Here is a 22,159-nt window from a genome sequence, read left to right as displayed (position 1 = left end):
CAGGCATGAGGTTGCAAGAGATGGACACCAAGAATCAGCTTAACCCTTACTGAGAACTCCGTTTCACAGCGCAGGAGACTGAGGCTCAGAGACATGAGATAGCTGTCAAAGGTCACACAGTTTATACGAGCCTGTACTTGAAATAATCTGTCCAACTGTGTGTATTTTGACTACCACACTTTACCACAAGGAGCCCTGGTGGCACAGCAGTTAAGTGCTCAGCTGCTAACTGAAAGGTTGGCAGTTTGAACCCCACTTTCTCTGCAGGAGAAAGATGAGGCAGTCTGCTTCTGTAAAGATTTGCAGCCTTGGGAACCCTATGGGGCAGTTCTACTCTGTCCTACGGGGTGGCTATGAGTCAGAATAGACTCACTGGCAATGAGTTCAGGTTTTATGCTGTACCACACCTCATCCCTTCCTGAAAGAGTACCCTAGAATGAGGCAAAGGGTGGTGAATTCAAGCTCAAGCTTCCCCCTCCCTCCCACAAAGGAGCAACAGGGCAGGGCCACCCCAGGTACCTGCCATAGAAATCAGCAAATCAACCTCTACCTGGTACCCAAAGGCTATGTGGAAAAGCACAATGCACACAACACGAGGGGGGTAAGCCAGCAGAATAACTATATGTACTTAGTTGTTTGTAAATACAAACATTTTCTGGAAAGATAAAAAGAGATAATAGTGGTTTCCTCTGAAGAGGTAAGCTGAGGTCAGAGGGTGACTTATTTCTCATTGTATGTCCTGTTGTACTACTTGATTTTTAAAACCATAAGCATGTGCTTTTGTTTTTAGATTTGTGGGTCTATATATACTTTTAAGCATCACTGGAGGGTACCCATGACTGTCCAGTCCCCAGCCCGGAGAGAGGCTGAGCCAGGTTCCGTGACTTCTCATCTTGCCTCATGGGTACTGACTGCTGTTCTTAGCTCCCCAAACCAGGGAAACCTCCCAGCTTCAGGCCCAAGAGGCAGGACTGCCCAGTGGGCCTCAGGCAGCAGAGTCTCACATACTGGGGACTCCCAGCTGTGTGATCCCTGCAGAGTTATTTAACCTCTCTGAGCCTTAGATATCTCATCTATAAAATGGGAATGATGATACCTACTTTAGAGGTTGTTCACTATGAGGATCAAAGGAGCTAATACTTGACAGCAGACACGGAATAAGCAATACAATTTATTATTTACTATACTGATATTATTATTAATCATAGTATTAACTAGTTACCATCGAGAGTCAGTTCTGACTCATGATGACCCCATATGTGTCAGAGCAGAACTATGCTGTGTAGGGTTTTCAGTGGTTGATTTTTTGGAAGTAAATCATCAGGCCTTTTTTCTAAGGTACCTCTGGGAGAAGTCGAACCACCAGTCTTTTGGTTAGCCACTGAGCACATTAACCATTTGCACCAGTGAGGAACTTCAATCATAATATATTAGCTCACCACTATCAACCGCTGGCCCATTCTTTTATGGGGTGAGTCTCACTGACGCAAAACTGTGAGCGGGTGAGATGATGACGTCCCCTGGTGGACAAAAACTGGTAAGTACCAATCTCATCCACTAGAAAATCCAAAAACCAAACCCACTGCCATTGAGTCCATTCTGACTCATAGCGACCCCTGCTGAGTTTCCAAGGCTGTAAATCTTTATGGAAATAGATTGTCTCATCGTCCTCCCATGGAGCAGCTGGTGAGTTTGAGCCACCAATCTTTTGGTTAGCAGCTACTGCACCACCAGAGCTCCTTAGTAGAGTGAGTCAAAATTCAGCTCCCTAATTTCTTTCTTTTTACCTCTAAATATTTCAGCGCATACTTCCTACAGTGATATACTCACACATAACAGCACAAGTAAAATCAGGAAATTTCCACATTGAAACAATACTGGTATCACACAGCTCATATTCACATTTCACCAGCTGCCCCAATAGTGCGCTTTACATCTTATTGTTTTCTGGTCTAGGACCCCTCCAGGGTCACACATAGCATTTGATTACCAGCTCTTTTTAGTCTCCTTCAATCCTGAACCATTTCCCAGCCTTTATCTTTCATGACCTTGACATGTTTAGAGTTCAAGCCAGTTATTTTGCAAAAGTGTCCCTTAATATGAATATGCCTGCAGTTTTGCCACAGCCAGATTCATGTTATGAGTTTTTTGTCAGAAATTTCATCAGCGTTATGCTGTGTCCTCCTCAGGGCATCACACAAGGAAACATGTAATGGCTTATGATGATGTTAAGTCTAACTCTCCCACCTGTATGAGAATGAGGAAGCTGAGGCTTGTAGAGCCAGAAAGGAGCCAAGACTTGTCAATAGACACATAGCAGGGGAATGGCAGAGGCAGGATCCTCATCTTAGGGTCTTGACACATGTTCAGGATAAGTGTAACAAGGCAGCAATTTCACCCGTCGGCCTGGGCTGCCTCAGAAACTTGACTCTGATGGGAGCCTAAGGGCTGGTTAAGGGCGGCAGCACTGACCCTCGTGGCATAACCCTACAACAGTCTAGCTGTCCCATTCCTGCTTCATCCATTTCATTTTTAGTTATGCTTTATTAAAACTTTTCTATTACACGCATGATGTATCATCCTTTTTAAATAAATAAATAAATAAATAAAATGTTCCCATCAAGGTATAAGTCTCTCTTTGAGAGCCCCCTTCTTGTCTCCTCACCCTCCTCCAGAAGTAGCGCTGGTCTCAGTTTGGTGTGAAATATATATACATCTATATAAAAAAAAAATAAACCAAACTCACTACCATCGAGTCAATTTTGACTTATAGTGACCCCCATTGGGTTTCCAAGGCTCTAAATCTTTACAGAAGCAGACTGCCCCATCTTCCTTCCACAGAGAAGCTGGTAGGTTGGAACTCTTGACTTTTGGGTTATCAGCCGAATGTCTTAACCACTGCACCACTAGAGTTCCTTATACATCTAAAACCCCCAAGAAAAATACACCTTGTGCAGCAGTCTTTCCAGAAATGAGTTAGGCTTGTAGAGCTTTCCCTGCCAGGACTTGGGAGTCGAGCAAACTACTTTCAACTGCATCATCATTTGCAGTATGTGGCTACATGAGAGGTTATTACCAGATCCCCAGTGGGGATCCCCAGTGTCTTGCTATCATGAAACACACTGCCCTATGCAAACAACCCAGGGCTTCTCTGAGGGAGCTGCCCACCTCTGGGAGCTGGGACCACTCCTGGGGGTGTGGGCAGAACCCCTGAGTGGACTCCTCATTGTGAGGAGAGTCTGATGTGCTTTACTCACTATTACTAGAACTGCAGGAGTCTTAGGCCTGAGAAAAACTGGGCTGGGGTTTTACAATGTGCTTTTTCAAAACTCTTAGGGTTCCAAGATAGGATAGGGAACAGGGAAGAGGAGTTGAGCTGGTCTAAGTCCAGACTTCCCACCCGTTCTCCATTCAAAGTACCCCTGCACTTATCTGGTTTTCAACTGTGGTTGTTGTTGTTATGAGCCATCAAGTCGGACCCGACTCATAGCAACCCCTCCTTGGGTTTCCGAGGCGGTATCACTACGGAAGTAGATTGCCCAACCTTCCTTCTGAGGAATGACCGCCAGCCTTCTGGTTAGCAGGCAAGTGCCTTAGGCACTATGCTACCAGAGCTCCCTTTCAACTGTGGTAGTTAAGGTTATGTGTCAACTTGGCTGGGCCTGGTTTTGAGTGGCTGGGCAGCTGGTTGCAGTTATTCCCAATAATGAGACTGGCAATCAGCTCCATAGTGGAATCTGCCACAAGCAGCTGAGTAGCTGCTTTATGGATGTGCTCTCTGCTTCCAGTATGCAAGGAGAAGCTTTGGGGATGGTCTGCAGCTTTTTGGGGACGCTCGGATCCTGCATGTAGCTGAGTCTTCATTCAGGGGCCTGCCATGTTTCCAGCCAATCTTCGGACTGTCTCTGGACTCCAAATAGTGTCCTGCCATGTTGTTTGGTAATCTTGGGACTGTGCCATTTTATTTGTCAACTTTGGGCTTGTTAGCCTCAGCACCCAGGAGCTCTCTGAGTGAAGAGATGCCTCTAGGTTCAGTGGGCTGGAAGCAAGAGGTAGAGCTGAATCTCAAGGTCAAGGGGCTTTCACCAGCCCCTAGAGCCTGGCACGTTGAACTCGGACTTCTAGCCTCAAAAACTGTAAGAGAATAATCTCCTGTTTGTTAAAGCCACCTATATGTGGTATTTTCTGTTAGAGCAGCACTAGAGGACCAAATCATCAACTAAGTTTCTCATTCCAAAAAAAAAAAAGCATCTCAGCCTCTGATGTTGTTGTTATGTGCCGTTGAGTTGGCCCCGACTCATAGCTACCCCTCCTTGGGTTTCCGAGATGGTATCACTACAGAAGTAGATTGCCCAACCTTCCTTCCCAGGAGTGGCTGGTGGGTTTGAACCATCAGCCTTCTGGTTAGTAGTCAAGTGCCTTAGGCACTACACTGCCCTAGCTCCTTACCTGACTGCATGAATCCTTTCTGGGTCACACTGGAGAGTGGCCTTGCGGCCTTCAATTGGGCCCCTCCCAAAACAGGAAGCCCCTTACCAACCATAGTAGGCAGAATAGCCTCCAAAGATGTCCACATCCTAGTGCCTGGAACCTGTGACTATGTTAGGTTACCTGGTAAAGGGGATTAACAGATAGAATTAAACTTGCTAGTAGCTTACCCTGAGACAAGATTATTCTGAATTATCCAAGGAGCCCAATGTAATCACAGAAGTCCTTTGTGGATGGTAGGAGGTAGAGGAAGGCAGAAGAGCCCTACCGATCCCTTGATTTTGGCCCAGTGAGACTTATTTTGGATTTCTGACTTCCAGGACTGGAAGATAATAAACGTGTGTTGTTTTAAGTTACCAAATGTGTGGTCATTTGTTACAGCAGCAACAAAAAACCAATACACCCACAGTTGCCACATTGCTGCCCTTGCCTGTGGGACAGCTCTTTTCTCTCCCTATAACTCTTTGATGCCAACCCTTGTTCTACCACCTTGATGCTCCAGAAGACTCCTCTTTCCCCTCACCTGCAGCAGCCTTTCAGAGACTGAAAGACAGAGGCCACATCTCTCCTGAAGTCTTCTCTCCAGGTAACAGACTCTGACCTTCATGTGATGTGGTTTCAAGGTCTCCCTCACTGGCCTGGTTACCTTCTCGAGGATGATACAGGCAGTCAAGGTTCCTCAAAAGGGAATGCTCTCATGGGAAGCCCAGCCTTCAGCCAGTGTGAACTCTGTTGGTCCCTCACCTCCCTTCCTTTTTGTGTGTGTGAAAAAAAAAAATTATTTTAAAAAATTTTTTATTGTGATTTGGGTGAAAGTTTACAGGGCAAATTGGTCTTCCATTCAACAGTTCATACACATTTTGTTTTGTGACAGACAGCAGTCCCCACAATGCAACAGCACTCTTCCCAACCTGCTCCCGTGTTTACTGTTTCCTTTCTTCCTTCTTTCCTTTCTTGCCTTCTGAACTTTATCCCTGAGCAAATACTGCCCTTCTGATCTCATATGGTTGTTCTAAGGAGTGTGTACCTTCCTGGTTACTGTTCACCTAATAGGCCTGTCTACCATTTGGCTGAAAGTTGAGTCATGGGCGTGAGTTCAGTTCCAGGCCTGAAGGATGACCAAGGGCCATGGTCTCGGGGCTCACCTTCCTTCTTATAGAGACAATATTCTCATCAACGCAGCCTCCCGTGACACTCTTGATGACGATGGCCACATCAAGCTCTCAATTAATATACCCCAAAGAGGTCTCTGCAGGTGTTGCTCTTGTGCTCCTGGAACTGGCATTTGGTGTATTCACCTGGACACCTCAGTCTACTCTCCTGGGTCATGGTCATGGAATGGGACCTTCTGGCTATGCCCACAGCTTGCCATTCCTCCACCTCTTGGGAGATGTCTGTCTAGAATTCTGTGGATCTTTTCCTGGCTCACTTGGTGGCCTGATTCAGTGGTTCCCAGGAGGAGGGCAACCTCCCTCCTGTACATCAGGGAGTTTGTTACAATATACATTGCTGGTCCAACTCCTAGGGCTCTGATTAAATCTGGGAAAGCCCACTGCAGACAGCTGGCCAGAAGCTCTCTGCTTGGCCCTGGTTCTCCCCTCTCCAGGCAAGTCTCAAGTCAGGCCCTCATTTAGGCTGGGAAGGGTAGAAAGTGATTTGCTTCGCCCAAAGTTTTAGGTCCTTGGCTCCTCAGCCTTAACTAGAACCCATATGGATCATCAGCCCGAGGCAAGGTTTCCCCAAAGGGATGTCTTAGCATGCTTAGACCCCACCCCACTTCTGCTCGAGAGGAATCTCTGGAAGCAGGGTCTGGGAATCTGTGTTTTAAGCAAGTTCTCCAGGAGAGACCAGTGACTTGTCCTCAGTCCTAAGATCCTTTAGTGGCAGAACTCATGCCAGACTCCAGGTCTCCGGGCTTTCAGTGCCATGCTTGATACCCAGCAGTTCTATCTAGCTTCTGTCACCTGAGCCATTCCAGGTGACTGTCCCATGATAGGCCTCTGCTATCTAGAAAGGTGTCAATTCATAACCCAGTGGTTGATTTGACCAAGTCACCGTGTGTGTGTGTGTGTGTGTGTGTGTGTATGTGTGCCTGTACACAAAAGTGTACATGTGTCTCTGGGGAGAAAGGAAGCATACTTTGGCCATACATGCAAACATTCCCATTTCCACCCTCCCCTGCCCTTACAAAAAGGTCAGACAGACAGACAAACAGGACAGTGTGTACAAACAGAACCCCACTTTATTAGCAGTTAGTTCAAGATTGTACATTAATGGAGGAAGGTTCCCACTTTTAACACAACCCAAAACGGCTGGTTCGAGAGCCCCCATTAGATGAGCTGGGTAGTGCCTCCTTTCCACTCCCTCCCTACCACCCCCCCCAGCACGGGAAGGAAACCTTTGCCTGCTCCCCTAAGGTGCCCCCCACCCTCTCCAGTTAGCCCTCTCCTCTCCCCAGGAAATGACATGAATTTCATGCAAAAATTACAAAAGGAGCCCTCTTGCTGATAATAAAAGTTACACAGTCATAGAAAACCCCTCCTCCTCCTCCTCCAGGACCAAAGAGGAAGAGGAGCAAGAAGGATGAACTTCTCAGGATAAAACACAGCCCTCATCTCCCCCAGGCCTGGACAATGACTCCACACAAAGTCCAGGATCATCGCTGGAGAAGCCAGGGCACCTGTGGCCACTGGAGCTGGCAGGGCAAGCCCCAAAGGCAACCACCTCACGCTTGGCAAACCTGACTGCAACACTACCCCGAGGGCCTCCTCCTGGGAGGGGGAGCTAGTCTCTGAGTCCCCCAACCTCACCTAACTAGAGCAATCCTGCTTCTGTCCCAGCTGTTATTTTCATTAGGCCATTCTTAGATGTTTGAAAACCACTGCTGCAGCCCCACCCATTCATGTTATAAATGGGAAACTGGGAGCCCTGGGAGGACAGCCATCACAGTTACTAAATGGCCCCAGTGGGACTCAATCTCATTTCTCCTCCCTCCAGCCCAGTGCTCTTCTCCCCACACTACAGCTAAGGCAGGCAGTTCCCTACCCAGGCCCTTCCCTGGTGCCTCCCAGGGGCCTGGTCCAGCTCAAGTGCACACCTGAGTCCACAACAGACCACCACGGGCCTCCGGGGAATGAAAACTGAAGGAACCTGAGAGAGAGATGGAGAGATGCTGCTTGATGCCCTATGGACCATGCCCAGGGTCAAAGGGGCAGCACAGGCTCATTCTGACCTGAGACCCCAGCTGGGATGCTGTCTCCTCCAGGAAGCCTGCCCTCGCCCTCTCCTGAGCCCCTGGAGCCCTAACTACTCCTCTGCTGGTGTGGTACTTGGTATAGGTGACAGTGGGGGCACATCTTAGGCAAGAGTGAAGTTGGCAAGCCAGCGCAGAAGACAAAAATCCAAAAAGCCTAAATTACCCTTCACAATACAGGGGATAGAGAAAGTAATTATAGACACTATGAAGACAATCAGACAAGGCCAGGATGTGAGGCATCTACAGACAGCAGGCCACTAGCCTCCAAAAATCAATGTTGTGGAAAAAATCAAAGTGCACAGAGGGGGCTTCTCAACATTAAAAGAGATCAAAGAAATACTGTATGAAATGCAATGTATGCACCTTAACTGTCTCCTAATTTGAAAAGCAGCTACAAGTCACCTGGGGAACATGAAGGAACATTTAAGTATGGATTGGATAGCAGCTGTTGTTAGGTGATGACTGTCGTCTCGAGTGTGATACTGGGCCCATATAAAGGAAAATGTCCTAATTCTTAAGAGATGCTGGGAAAAGCATCTAGGGGAGAAGTCTCATGAGGCTTGCAACTTTTTAAATAGTTCAGGAAAAAAAAATATACAGAGAAACAAATGTGCAAAAAATGTTAATCATTTTAAATCGGGACGGTGGGTATATGGGTGTTCATGAAAAAAAAAAAAGTAAAATATTGTTTTACTTATTCTTCTAATAACCCATGGGGATGGCACCACCTTGGGGACTGCCGGTTTCTGCTAGGTCAGTCCAATCAGTTGTCCACTGGTGGGAATAGACTGCTGCTTCCTCAGGTGGGCCCGAGAGGTATAGTTACCTGTATTTCGTTGTTGCTGGGTGTGGTCAAGCAGATTCCGACTCATAGCGATCCAAGTGACAGAGTAGAACTGCCCCATAGGATTTTCTAGGTTAACCCTTACAGACGCTGACTATCAAATCCTTCTGCCACGGAACTACTGGATGGGTTCAAACTGCTGATCTGTTAGTTAACTTAACTGCTGTACCACCAGGGCTCCTCTGCTAATTTTTTTTGTTAGGTGCCATCATGTTGGTTCTGACTCATAGCAATCCTATGTACAACAGAACAAAGAAACACTGCCTAGTTCTGCACAATTCTTGCTATGCTTAAGCCCATTGTTGCAGCCCCTGCGTCAGTCCATCTCGTTAAGGGTCTTCCCCTTTTTCACTGAGTCTCCACTATAGCAAGCATGATATCCTTCTCTAGGGACTGGTCCCTTCTGACAACATGACCAAACATGAGATGAAGGCTGGCCACACTAATATTTGGGGGCTTGGAAAAGGCTCATCTTTAAATAGAAGACTTGCCCTCCCAGTGGCAAGAATATCTGCATCTTGGGAGGCTATAAGAACCTGGAGTGACTGAAGCCACTACTCCTAACTGGGAACAAGGGTCTTGGAGAAAATGCAGACTGGAGGGTAGAGTCACCTGCATCCTTTAAGCTATTTCTCCCTATCTCATTTTTTTGTCCAATGGCTTAACAGCAAATTGATGAAGATTAGAGATGCTGATGATACTGCACCCACTGGACTCTGGTTTTCTCTTCTCGTGGGGGAGTCTGTGTGCCCATTAGCTGAGAGCCCATAAGGGGACTAATCCCCACCCCTAAGGGCCTGGCAGTGTCTGGGTCTAGTGGATCCTCAGGGAAGATTGATTAGAGAGAAGATTGATTAGTGGGAAGAAAGGAGCAGCAGTGACCAGACACTTAGACCATGTACAGCTCAGGTTCCTAGTCCCCCTAAAGGACCTGGACAAAAATCCAGAATATCTCCTCTGCTCTCACAGAGTCTCAAATCTCTGTTTCTTCCTTGGGCCAGAGGCTGAGAGAAGTGAACTGCCTTCCCTACTAGTGTTTGCTCCATCCAGTCAGTCTGGGCCTTCTGGGCCCAGAGGGAAGACCACAGAATGTGGGAGCTATAAGGTCCTCACAGACATGGAAACCAACCCATCAAAGAGAGATGGGAAGTGAGGCCCCACTCTGGTTGTCTGAGTCCACTGTATGGGCAAGTCTTCACACATGTATGTGTGGACATCCCACTCTGACCCCAGACACTCAGCTCCTGCTCATCTGCTCCCTTCCCATCTTGGCCCAAGGTTTCCTTGGCCCAAGGGCTTAAAGGCCCCAATAAGAAGCATGATGGGAACTCTGCCCAGTAGGACACAATGAAATCACACAGATCTGGTCCACCACCCAACTTTCTTCTCCACCCAGTGTAGAACTTAAGAAAAAGGTATCAGTCCAGAACTGAGACAGATTGAGGCCCCACAGGCTGGAGAAGGACCCATCAAGGTAAGGAGAGCAAAACAGGGATGCAAATGCCAATCTGAAACTGAGAAGGCTCAAAGGCACCCTGGCTGTGAAGGAGTGGTTTATCCCCTTATCCTGGAATGACCAAGGGTGTGACTGAGGGAGGGATAGGAACCTGGCACAGAGTAGGGTCCCAAGGATGGGCTCAGAGGCAGTGTGGCATTGGAAGAGCACTGGACACAGGATCAGGAGCCTTAAGTTCAATTCTTAGCCTTGTTCCCAACCAGCTCTGTGACACTGGCCAAGTAAGCCACCTCCCCTTTCTGGATCTGTTTCCACACCCATTGAAACACCCTTCCAGAGCCAAGATGCTAGCTAGTGTCTTCTGAACCAGACAAGGCTCGCCAGAAAGTGTTTCCTGGCTGTCAGTTCAAAGCTGAGTTGGCAGTTGGAGGGCACTAGGGCGAGGCACCCCAGCCTCAGTCACTTCACATTGTTAAAAGAAGGGGGGTGTAGGAGCAGACCCCAACCAGAAAACCGCCCAGAGATCCCACGGTCTACAAGGGGGCCTAGAGGCAGTTCTGTGGGTCCCAGTGGACATCCCAGTTCCTAGGGCAGCTCCCAACCTAGCACCATGTAAGGGGGAGGGGGGCGGACCAATCTTTGGCCCCAGCTCTCCTACCCAGCCCCAGCTGTTTCCTTTGGCCAAAATTTCCTCAGGGTCCCTGGGCTTCATGAAGCAGGATTTCCTGGACAGGGCTGTTCTTCCCTGTACATCTCACCACCTTCGTTCACCTGGGGTACCCCGGGATAGCTATGGCACTTGGCAGAGAGAAAAGAAACTTCTCCAAGGGCTCTTCCATACTGTTTTCTTGAGGCCCAAGACATGAAGATACACACACACACACCCCTTCAATTTCATTCTCTACCTCTGAGATATGACACCCTTTGGAACTGGGGCTTGCCATCATTTTGTATGACTGAATTAAAAATAAACCCAACCAAAAAAAAAAAAAATAGAATATATATATACACATTTTATATATATAGATATAGATATATATCTATATCTATATCTATATATATATATATATATATGTATATATATATATAAAAACACAGTGCGACCCCAGCACCCAGGGTTTAAACTCTGGCACCAAGAAAAAAAAATTAAAATACTTTAGCTTCTTAGTATTTGAGAGGTTAAAGGGATGTCTGGGAGCCCTCAGCCACAGGAAGCTAGGGCAAAGCAGCAGACGGCAGTCTCACCAGCTCTGCCCAGTGTCTGCCAGGGGCCAAGGCTGGGTGGACACAGGGACAACATATGTACATTGGAACGTGTATTCTGGCAGACTCCTGAACCACCTCAGTGTTTTACCACAGGAAACACCACACATGTCATATCCCAGGGTGAAGAAAGGGAGGAGGATTGAGGCCTGGGTCTCTAGAGTTCAAATGGCATGGCAGTGCCCCAGGGCCTGGAAGAGACCTTGAGGACTGGGTGGCTACTGTAGGAACCAGAGATTCTTTCCCAAAAAAAGGGAAGCTGAGAGGTGAAGGTATTAACCAGAATGTGTGTGGAGGTTCAGAGTTCTCTTGAAGTGGCCACACTCACATCCTACCTAGTGACTAACCCCTCTCGATGGCCTGGCTCAAAACAGTCAGGGAAAAGTCCAGTCTCTCTCCCTGGTTTGGCAAAAGGCCCAGCTGGGTTCTTCTCCCTTGTCTGGAGGACAGGGAAAATACGGCAGCTAATACTGAGGGGACACCCTGCTGGGGTGGGTGGTGGGATGAAGGAGGATATGGTTGGTAGAACACACTGAGGGAAAGGGAAGAGAGTCTCATGGAATCCCTCCTACCAGGAAGTGGTCTTCCACCAGCAGGAAGTGGCCTTCCCTCCAAAAGAAAGTGGTCTCTCCACAGAGAGGCTGTGAACGGAATTGACCTCTGTTGGTTAGGGAGGTCCTACAGGCCACAGACCCAGCAATGGATGCTCTGAGGCCTTTGTGGACCTGCCTAGTTTCTTTTCCTGGCCCTGTCTGGGCCTTGGCAGAGTATTGCTCATAGTGCTTGGCCAGCATAGGCCCAGCTCCCCACCTTGCAGGTCAGTCTGGCTCAGCGTGCGGCAGGACGTCCCTGCCGTCACAAATGTTCAGTCTGGCTGTGGTGGTCACAGCTACCTGGTGTTCTGAAGGTCCTCCCGCAGCCAGGTGGGCAGCGTCTGGCCCATCTTGTATAGCAGCTTAGAAAGCTCAATGTTGTGGTCTCGGTAATAATCCTTCAGGAAGGCTCGGGACTGTAACAGGAAGGAAAGCTCAGATCTTGGTGATGTTCAAGAATGAACCCCTTCCTTCCTACAATCACCATTCTGTTGGATTCATCCTATACATCTATTATTTATTCACAATCTTCTTCTAAATGGTAGCCTCCAATACAGAACTTCTATACAGCAGAAGCACCAAAATTTAGTACAAAAAAAATTCTTGTGATAAGGAGAAAAGAGAAAGAATTCATCAGAATCTGAAGTCAATGAGAAAAGGGAAACAAAAGATTCGGTCTGTGACCTTTCACCTATATGCTTCCGCACATGTAGAACACACTGAAGGAAAGGGAAGACAGTTCTTTTCAGCAAGAATGCCTTATCCTTCCATTCCACAGGTCCAAATTCTACCTCATCCTTCTAGGCCCAACCCCACAGACCCTCTCCCCTCCTGTGAGAAGCCTTTAATACCCCTTCCAACTTCAAGTGACATCTCCTTATTCGAAAGTCTTATAGCACAATGTGCACTCTCTTACTACACACACTACATGCTTTCTGCCTTGTATTCCTATTGGTGTTTGTGTCTCATCTCCTTCCTAGACAAGAAGTCCTTGAAAATCGGGACCATGTCTGGCTCATCCTCAAAGTCCCACAGCAATCAGCCCTGAGTGCCACCATCACCCACTGCCATCGAGTCGATTCCAACTCATAGTGACCTCTAGTGGGTTTCCAAGGTGGTAGATTATAATGGAAGTCAATTGCTTCACCTTCCTTCTATGGAGCAGCTGGTGGGTTTAAACTGCCAACCTTCTGGTTAGCAGTCAAATGCCTTAGCCACTGCGCCACCAGAGCTCCTTCAGCCCTCAGTTGCTACTATTGAACTACGTCAATTCTGACCAGTATGTCCCAGCCCATATTTCCTCCTCCTAAGAACACTGTCCAAGAAATGCCAAGGCCATTAACGTCCTGGGCATAGGGTACTCAAAACCCAAATCCATTGCCATAGAGTAGATTCCAACCTATGGCAACCCTATAGGACAGACAGGGTTTTCAAGTCTGTAAATCTTTACAGAAGCAGGCTGCCACATCTTTCTCCTCCAGAGTGATTGGTGGGTTTGAACCACCAACCTTTCGGTTAGCAGCCAGGTGCTTAACCACTGTGCCATGAAGGTTCCTGGGCATAGGGTAAAGGGAGAAAAGGTTCCCTTTATTACAGGAAACCCTTCCACTTATCCAGCTACTGCAGGTAGCGTGTCCATCACTTACATCCAAGTCCATCTCTGGGTATTTCCGGCCCTTGCTTTTGCCCAGACACTTGGTTTTTCCTCCTTCAAGCAGTTGACACCAAAATCCTTTCTTTGGATCAAACCTGTGGAGGTGGGGAAAGTCTGTGGAATGCGAGCTGGCCCAGCCCAGTCCCTTCCCTCCTTAAGGCAATGTTTACAAACCCCAGGAATGGCAGAGCCTTGGAGATTAGGGAATCTACTCCCCTACATGCATGCACACACATATGCATACACACACTCATACATGTACTTCTGCACCCACACTGATTATGTGGGGCTGATATTTACTTCTTTTGCCCTAGTTCTGCCCCTGGGCTTGAATAAACACACACGTCCTGAGTCTTCTCTCCTGTAGGCTGAGCTGCCTCCGGTCCTTCAGCAATCTATAACATGATTACTTTCCCACCCTTCATTATTTTGGGTAACCTCTTCTGAGCATTCTTTAACTTAATGGTGAGCAACTTTTTTTTTTTTTTTTAATTACCAGAACATAATAGAGGGGAAAATTTACTGGAGGTTCTTTTGGTTTTTAATCCATTGTATCTTTATCAGGAAATGTAATCTTTCCAGATGCTTTTAAGCATGTTCATCACAGACAAGTTTCACCTGATGAAGTAAATTTCAGAGCAAGCATGTCTTCGGTACCCAATGTCAAGCTAGGCCTTCAAGACATTTTGGGCAGATGAGCTCTGAAGCTGACACAGGGAGTGGAAGCACACTGGCACAAATTCAGCACCAGATATGGAACCATTAGAAGACTGTTTAAGAGGAAGGTATCAGGGAAAAAGAATTTATCTTTGGCAGGTAAGGGAATTAGGGATTGGAGTGGGTCATAGGGTAGGCAAAGTTATAGATACTAATAACTACAGTAATAGAAAACAAAAATCAAACCCACTGCTATCTAGTCAATTCTGACTTATCATAATGACCCTATAAGACAGAGTAGAACTAACCCCTTAGGTTTTTAAGGCTGTAAATCTTTACAGAATCAGACTGCCTCATCTTTCTCCTATGGAGTGACTTATGGGTTCGAACCTCTGAACTTCTGGTTAGCAGTTGAATGCTTTGACCATTATACCACTAGAACTCCTTACAGTAATAATGGCTATCATTTATTGAGCACTAAGCTAAGAGCCCCCTGGGCGTGCTTTCATTAAATACTCATAGTGACCCTCAGGGAGCTGGACTTACTATCTTTATCCCCAACATTCAGATGAGGAAAGTGAGGCTTGAAGAAGTTAAGGGACTTGCCCCAGGTGACAAAGCTGAGGAAGTAACAGATCTGGATTCTAACACAGGCATCTCTGATACCACAACCCACACTCTCAGCTGCTGCTCCACTCTACCTCAAGGTAAAGGACTGACTGCCCTTCTCCAGCCTCAACTTCCAAGATAATGAGAAGGGAACATTTTTGCTGTAAGACTTCCCTAAGAATGCAGCCAGACAGGGTGTCTTTATTCCTCCTTCTCTTGGAGCCTCCATATGTTACTAGCACTGGGAAGAAGCCTCTCCCAAGGTGCGATCCCTGGCAAATAGGCTGGCAGTTATTCACCTTGGGGAGGGCATTCTTGATGCTCTGGTGCTGGGTTCTAAGTGGGGTAAACAGCCATTAACAATAATATTTTAAGTTTCCTTCTACTGGAATTATGTATCATAATCTAATACTAAGAAATCCTTGTAGGAATCGGGACTGCTCATTGTTGGTCTAACTTAATTAGCCTAGACTGAAGAAAATTTCCCAGGGGTGCATTGACCAGAATAGCACAGATCTCACCTCCCTTTCTTGAGTGCATACCTTTATTAATATGATCCAAGATCAGCTTAGCTTTTCTGCTAACCTGCCCTCAGGGAAGTGCTGTGTACACTCTTGCACCTGCTGATTCTAATTAACCTGTGTCTCCCATAATCATTCAAGACTTTGGTTTTTTGGCCCATGTGGCTGATCAGAAGAATCTCCTTGTTGAAAGAGCAAGGCAACACTCACGCCAAGGTTTTGTGGTAGTCAATGGTATTGGCCACCCCAAGGAATTTCTGCACTGTATCCATCACTTTGGCAGGTTCTGTTCGCAGCAGTTTGCCATCCAATACCAGAATCTGGAATAAAGGACAGAGGAGTGGTGATCTGAACCTAATTCTACTTCAGTGCCAAGTAGGCTCTTAATCTGCTGGGTCAGTGACCATGGCATGGGATGGAACTGGCCACACATTTGGGACTCTGCACTCTAGAATAATCTCCTTCCACTTTTGAATGGCAAGTGTCCCCAGGCCTCAGTCTCTATTGTCTAATGCCCCACTCTCTACCAACTTCCCCTGACCAATGTCACCCTCTCCTAGAGTTTGAGATATTACCAAAACTCTAGAATCCTTCATATCCCTACACTATCCCTCTTTTGGGCTTTCTCCAGCCTCCCAGCCTACACATCATTCCCCTGCTTAAATCCCTCAAGGGCTTCCCTGAAAGGTTTTGAGTGATCTGCTTCCTTTCTGCCCCCTCCAGCTGTCTACCGCAGGGATTTCTGGGTCCCCTTCTACAGAATCTGCCATGGCAGACAAGGACTTGGTGAATTCTAACATATCAACCTTGCCATAAAACAGATTAAAGCCCAGAGTTCTACCATATCCACAAACCACCTATGTGTGCCACTGTCAAACCCTGAGGTTTAATTCACCAATGGTGGCATTTTGGGCCCTGTAACTGAGGAAAGTAAGGCTAGAAGAAATTAAAAGTCCAAGTGACATAGCTGAGGAAATAATGGATCTGGGACTCTAACACCACGTCTCTGACACCATGGCCCACACTCCTAGCTGCTGCTCCATTCGACCTTGAGGTACAGGACTGACTTCCCTTCCCCACCCTCAACCTCCAACATAGGGAGAAAGGAAAACATCTTCTGGAAGACTTCCCCATGAACACAGCCAGAGAGAGTGACTTTAATCCTTCCATTCTGACAGTTCAAGTTTCATCTCTCCAACTGCGGCTGAGATATTTCGAGGCTCTCCACTAACTACTGCAAACTAGTACTATGACTGCCCTCCCAAGGGTCACGGGACAGGCAGTTACCTGGTTGGCATGAAAGGCACTGAGCCAACGCTCAATGTGGGTGGCATACCAGCCAGGGACCAGGCAGCGGTTCTGCAGGGTGCGCAGCTTCGAGGATGCATCAGGCCCTGCCGTGATAACCTCATGGAAGGTGTACTTCAGGGCCACAGGGTCATCATGGGCTCGCTGGTGCTGCAGGCAAGTGAGAAGGTCAGCATGTCACATGGAAGGCACAAAGCTCTGAAGAGGCTTTCTTGGGACAGCAGCCTGGAAGGTGGCAAGGAGATCATGCACTGGAGCCAGGAGCTCTGGGTTCGAGTCTGGGCTCTGCCTCACTGCTGCTTGACCTCAGGGAAGTCACTGGTCCCTCTGAGCCCCAGCTTCCCTATCTTTGTAAGACAGGAGTTTAACTAGACTGGGGTTCCAAATGTTGTCTTTCACACACCCTTTCTGCAAATTCTACCATACCCATAAACCTATGTGTGCCACTGTCAATGTAATTTTCTTTATGTTGGCTCACCTTTCTTCTTTTATTATTTCAGAAAAAATCTCAATATCATCTCCATGAATGGAAAACAAGACTCAGTTGTCATAAATACAAGGTAACCACTCACAAATACAATTAAAAACAACAATGTTCTCAAACTCCAGCCAGATGTAAATGTCTGCTGCTGGCACCGAACCCAAAGCTTCCTCCCTCTTTGCTGAAAATAGAGCTCAGCAGTGTTAGAAAGGAGTCAAAGGGACATGCATCAGACTGAGAATTTCTTCTTTACTGAAATCAGAAGGACTGGAAAAGAAATGGAAAGGGGGAAATGGCAGATCTGAATCACCTAACACTATGGGCTACTGGGGTACATAGCCTCTTTGGGAAATACTGGATGGGCTCTCTAAATGTTCCTGCAGAATTCCTTGAATTGCAGAGCTCAGGACCTGTCCCCTAGGGGATAACCCTCACCAGGCCACCATAGCTCCCACCACTGAGGGTCACACACAGCCCATGGCAGGAAGCTGGTGTGATAATGGAGCATCACAGCCTTCCACCTCTGACCTCCCATCAGACAGAGGCATGCTTCTCCCTCTCCTTCCAGCACCTTCCTGGATCCTCCTGGTGGGAGCAGTCTCCCTTCTTATCTCCCTTACTCCCTTGACCATGGGCAGAAGAACAGGGTCTTAGACTTAGAAGACCTGGGTTCAAAATACCACCCCATGAACTCAAGCTAGTCACTTGACTTGTGGAGTCTCGGTTTTCTCATCTATCAGAAGGAGCCACACAAACCCCTCCTCTGCCTCCTAGGAAACGGCTGTGAAGCTCCAATGAGGTGGCATGTGGAAAATGCAGAGCACTGTCATTAGTACAGAGTGTGAGACTGACTCAATCCATGACAGCTGTTTCTCTATACACTGATACGTCCCCTCCTTTCCCAGCCCTCACTGCCTTGGAGTGGGGCATGTGGAATAGCAGAAAAGTAGCCTTCAGATGTTTCTGACTTTTCTTCCCCAAAGACAAAACCCATAGCAGAGGAGGGTTTCAGTGCAGAGATAAAATGTCCTAGAGAAGCCAGAGAAAGAAGGTGGCTTCCCCACCAGTCTTGAGGTGAACCCCTAGGCTCAGGAGGGGAAGAGAGGTCTGCAGGACCAAAGAGCAAGGAAGATCTGTGCCCTGCTGCCTGCCAGCAAAACAGGAGTATACCAAGGCCCCCAAGAGGGAATGGCCTTGTGAAGCATTCACATGAACAGGGTGGTAGGGAGCAAGTGAAAGGCCTTTCCACCCAGGCTGGTGGAGTCCTCCTAAGTAAAACCAGGGGCTATGGGCCAGGTGTCGCCCAACACCCTCACTGTGGCATCATCCCAGAAGACTGGCTGGCAGGAAAGGAACCTTCTCTAAAGGTCTGAGCTTAAGGTTTCCTATAAAGCCAGTGGCATGGCACTAAGAGTAAGAATTAAATCAGAAATTAAAGTTCTAGTTCTTGTATACAAGAATGAAGGACTAGGACTGACAACCTCTCTAGCATGTATCACAGTATGCTCTGACTTCCTTATTTGATCAGGCATTTGCAACCTCGACTAAGAATGGCAGGTCTGAGTCTTGTCCAGCCCTGAATTGCCACTGCCACCCTTACTTGTAGAGGCTACAGTCTATACAAGCTCAGATCACTGTGTGCCAAATCTAGGCTTCATCCAGGTGGAGGCAGCTTCCACCTCTCGCTGGTGTCAGAATCAGAGGCGGGAGCCCAGGTGAAGCTGGCAAAGTGGGCAGTTAACTGTGGGCTAGGGTCCAACATGGATTGCTGCCTGTCTCCTTCCAGGCTAGGAGCTCTGTGCAGGCAGGCACTTTCTATTCTTCCTCAACACTACAGCCCAGGTACCTCACTCAGAGCTGCCCCATAGCAGATGCTTAATAAATATTGGTTGAATGAATGAGTGAGTAACTGAGTGGCAGACAGTCTCCCGGCCATTACCTAGGGACTCCACCCCAGTCCCAGCTCACCTGGTACCAAGAATAGGCCCGGTCTGCTGGGTTGATGAGGATGGTCAAGATCTTGGCCTTGGGCAATAGGGCAGCTGCCCGACGGGGCGCCACTTCTGAATCAAAGTAGTTGGCGCTTTTTTCAAAGTAGAAATCAGAGGTGGTGTTGGAGGGGATAGGGAAGAACTCCATGTACCTGCAGGAAGCCCAAAGAGGGGGTTCACAAGCAAGACTCATGAGAAAGAAATACAGCATGAGAGGTTGGGCTGGGGTAGAACTTCCTCAGAAAATAAGTGGGAAATATCCCTCCCATCCAACCAAGGAATTCTAGTAGGGTTTCCTTCAGAACAATGGCCATTTGGCGGTCTTCCTTTTCCAAATTCATTCCTTTTCAGGGGAGATTTTGGGGTCAGAAGGAATGAATCTTAAGACATATGGGTGTGATACAGCTTTCAGGGCAGGAGTAAGGAATTATGTCATTCAATCCTAAACTCTGGGATCCTACCATCCCATCCTTGCTGAGTGCCATGCCCCCACCCTTACACTGACAGAGCCCTAACTCTCTCTGCCTCTAGGGGGCGAGCTGGGACACAAAGAGGCTCCACCTCTGACCCGAGGAAGGGCACACTCAAAGGGAGGGGCAGTCCTCATCTGCCTGCCTCCAGAGAGCAGGGTCCCAGCCCTGACTTGGGATGGTACTTTCTGGGCTGTCACTGTGGGCTAGGAGAGAAAGAAAAAGGTGGTGTCATCTTCTGCCACCCAGTCCCCACTCCATGGCCTGCTGTGGGTGAGCTGGATAGTCTCCCAGACAACACTCCTCATCCTACCCAGGGTGACTGTCCACATCAGTCCTCTGAGACCATCTCTGGGTTGAGGATCTTCTGGGTTAAAGATCGCTCTGCAAACTAAAAGAACACTTCAGACCTTCCCAGGGACACTTATTCACACAGAATTGGGCACAACTCCAGGGGCTCATGAGAACCAACATCCCACCCTAGCTGAGGGAACTACAGGATCCCTACTCTACCTTATGGTCCCAAGGACTCCCTTTATCAGAATCATCTGGAGGCTGGTTACATTCCTGTGCTCCACACCAGTCCCAGCCATAAAATCAAAATCTCTGGAACAGCACCTAGCAATCTCGCTCTCTCTCTCATTTTTCTGAATATTCTTTAAAAAATAGCCTTTGGGCTGGCATCTTAAAACCTTGCAAGCAGCCATCTCGATGCAACAATGGGTCTCTCCTCGTCCAGAGCAAAGAAGAATGAAGAAAACCAACGATTCATGGAAATAATTAGTCCTTGAGACTGGTACACCATGCGATCCTCAGCCTACAGGACTATGAGACCAGAAGAACTAGATGGTGCCCAGCTACCACTGTCAACCACTCAGAGAGGGAACTATGTAGGAGACCTTGGATAGAGAGGGAGAACAATGTGAAACAAAACTCAAAATCATTTTGAAAAAAAAAAAAAAGGAGGATCAGGTTTGCTGGTCTGATAGAGCCTGATGGAACCACTGAGACTATGGCCCCTAGCTGCCCTTCAGGTCTGGGATTGAACCCACACCTGTGGCTTCCAGCCAAACAAAAGACAGGCATATGAGTTGAACATGTACCTGAGGTAAACACACTCCATGGAGAGAATAATCATGGGAGAAAGAGAGGGTGTTTACGCACAGGGAGACAGCTCAGGGGGCAGGACTGCATGGAGGGATGGACACAGGGAAGAGGTAACTATTAGGGGGAAGTAGGAGGGGAGCTGTTGCATTGGAGTAAATTGTAGTCAATGTCATGAGACAACATGTGTGTGAACTGCTGTATAGAAAGTGAATTTGCTGTTAACTTTCACCCAAATCACAAAAAAAAATTAAAAAAAAAAAAAGCCTTTGTATGTCCATAATTCTTCATCTTTTAATACCTAAATCAATAAACGTCTGAAAACAAAAAAATTTTTCCCTTAGTAGCAAAGTCAGCTGGCAGCAAAACCTGACCTATTTGTCTCACTCAATGTAACCATTCATGTGTTTTGCTACATGTTAATGTATTTGTCAGTGGGGTGCTGCCCCAGGCCCTGCTGAAGGTATTGCTAAATATGGTACTATATCTTACCACTTTTCCAAAATCCAAAAAATTCTGACTTCCAATAACAAAGCTGGAGAAAATGGGTTTTAGAGTATAGATTGTGGACATGTTAGGGAGATAGATGATAGATAAGTATTAGGTAAGATACAGAGAATATAAAGACAAGGAAAATAACACACAGAGAAATACCCCCCAAAAAACAAACAGAAGGCCCATAATCTCTCCACCAAGATAACCCACTAACATAAAAATAATAATAGGAATACATGTATAAGGTAAAAAAGGTCATATAGTACAGGAAGATACAAATTAGAAAAATAGAGAGCAAAACCATCCCTGAGCTGGTCTCCCACACCTTAAAGTAACTTCTGCTGACAGGGTCTGATGAGAAGTAGCAATTTTAACAACCTCCCCAGGCAATTCTTTGAAGGCTAGGCAGCCATCCCACAAGAACACCACCTGCCCTATAATTAACCTAACACAGTGGAAAGGGCAAACTCTTGGTCAGGACATTTGAATTTTAGCCCCTGCTCTGTTCCCAGCTCTCAGGCCCTTGGCCAAGTCCCTCTCCTCCTCTGGGACTCAGGATGTTCCTGTGCAACCAAGGGAGGGGCTGGACTCTGACTTCCAGTAGTCTCTGACCCCAGGCGACAATGCAAAGGGGCAAAGGGCTTCCTAATCAAGTGTCCTGTCTGTGACAGGGCTCCAACACCACAACCCAAGGGTCACTGCACTTTGTCCCTGTTTACAGGAACTTCAGCTGTGTGTAAGCCAAGAGCCAGCTGCTTCCTGCTGTGGCCACTGCTGACCTTCTCCTGGGCAGGCCCACGATGGCCTTCCTGCCCTGTTATAGACAGAAAGGCCCACTCACCAGTCGATGCCTTTGTGATAGTTATGGCCATTAAAAAACTGGATCTCCTCAAAGGTCTCAGAGCTGGGATAGTTGCTGCTCAGGTCCGGATGCATGCCCAGGAACAGGTAGAGGGCTGTGGTGCCTGC

The 22,159-nt window shown here is 47.4% G+C and overlaps 1 protein-coding gene across 1 annotated transcript in view; it reads right to left on the bottom strand.

The window, feature by feature from the left end:
- Window positions 1-12,196: 12,196 nt before the first annotated feature.
- The window catches only part of NDST1 (N-deacetylase and N-sulfotransferase 1), a 28,568-nt gene continuing 18,605 nt past the window's right edge, over window positions 12,197-22,159 (bottom strand). The window contains exons 9-14 of the mRNA XM_007943619.2: window positions 22,032-22,155; window positions 19,099-19,273; window positions 16,629-16,799; window positions 15,552-15,661; window positions 13,547-13,649; window positions 12,197-12,316 (exon numbers count right to left, since the gene is read on the bottom strand). Of these exons, the coding sequence (XP_007941810.1) occupies window positions 12,197-12,316; window positions 13,547-13,649; window positions 15,552-15,661; window positions 16,629-16,799; window positions 19,099-19,273; window positions 22,032-22,155 (803 nt within the window). The remainder of the gene's footprint in view (window positions 12,317-13,546; window positions 13,650-15,551; window positions 15,662-16,628; window positions 16,800-19,098; window positions 19,274-22,031; window positions 22,156-22,159) is intronic.

The sequence above is a fragment of the Orycteropus afer genome, unplaced genomic scaffold, assembly GCF_000298275.1.
Source record: "Orycteropus afer afer isolate SDZICR_OR568_19922 unplaced genomic scaffold, OryAfe1.0 scaffold00110, whole genome shotgun sequence".
Lineage (NCBI taxonomy): Eukaryota > Metazoa > Chordata > Mammalia > Tubulidentata > Orycteropodidae > Orycteropus > Orycteropus afer.
Note: the sequence above shows the minus strand (reverse complement) of the source record. Positions and strands in the feature narration are given on the sequence as shown.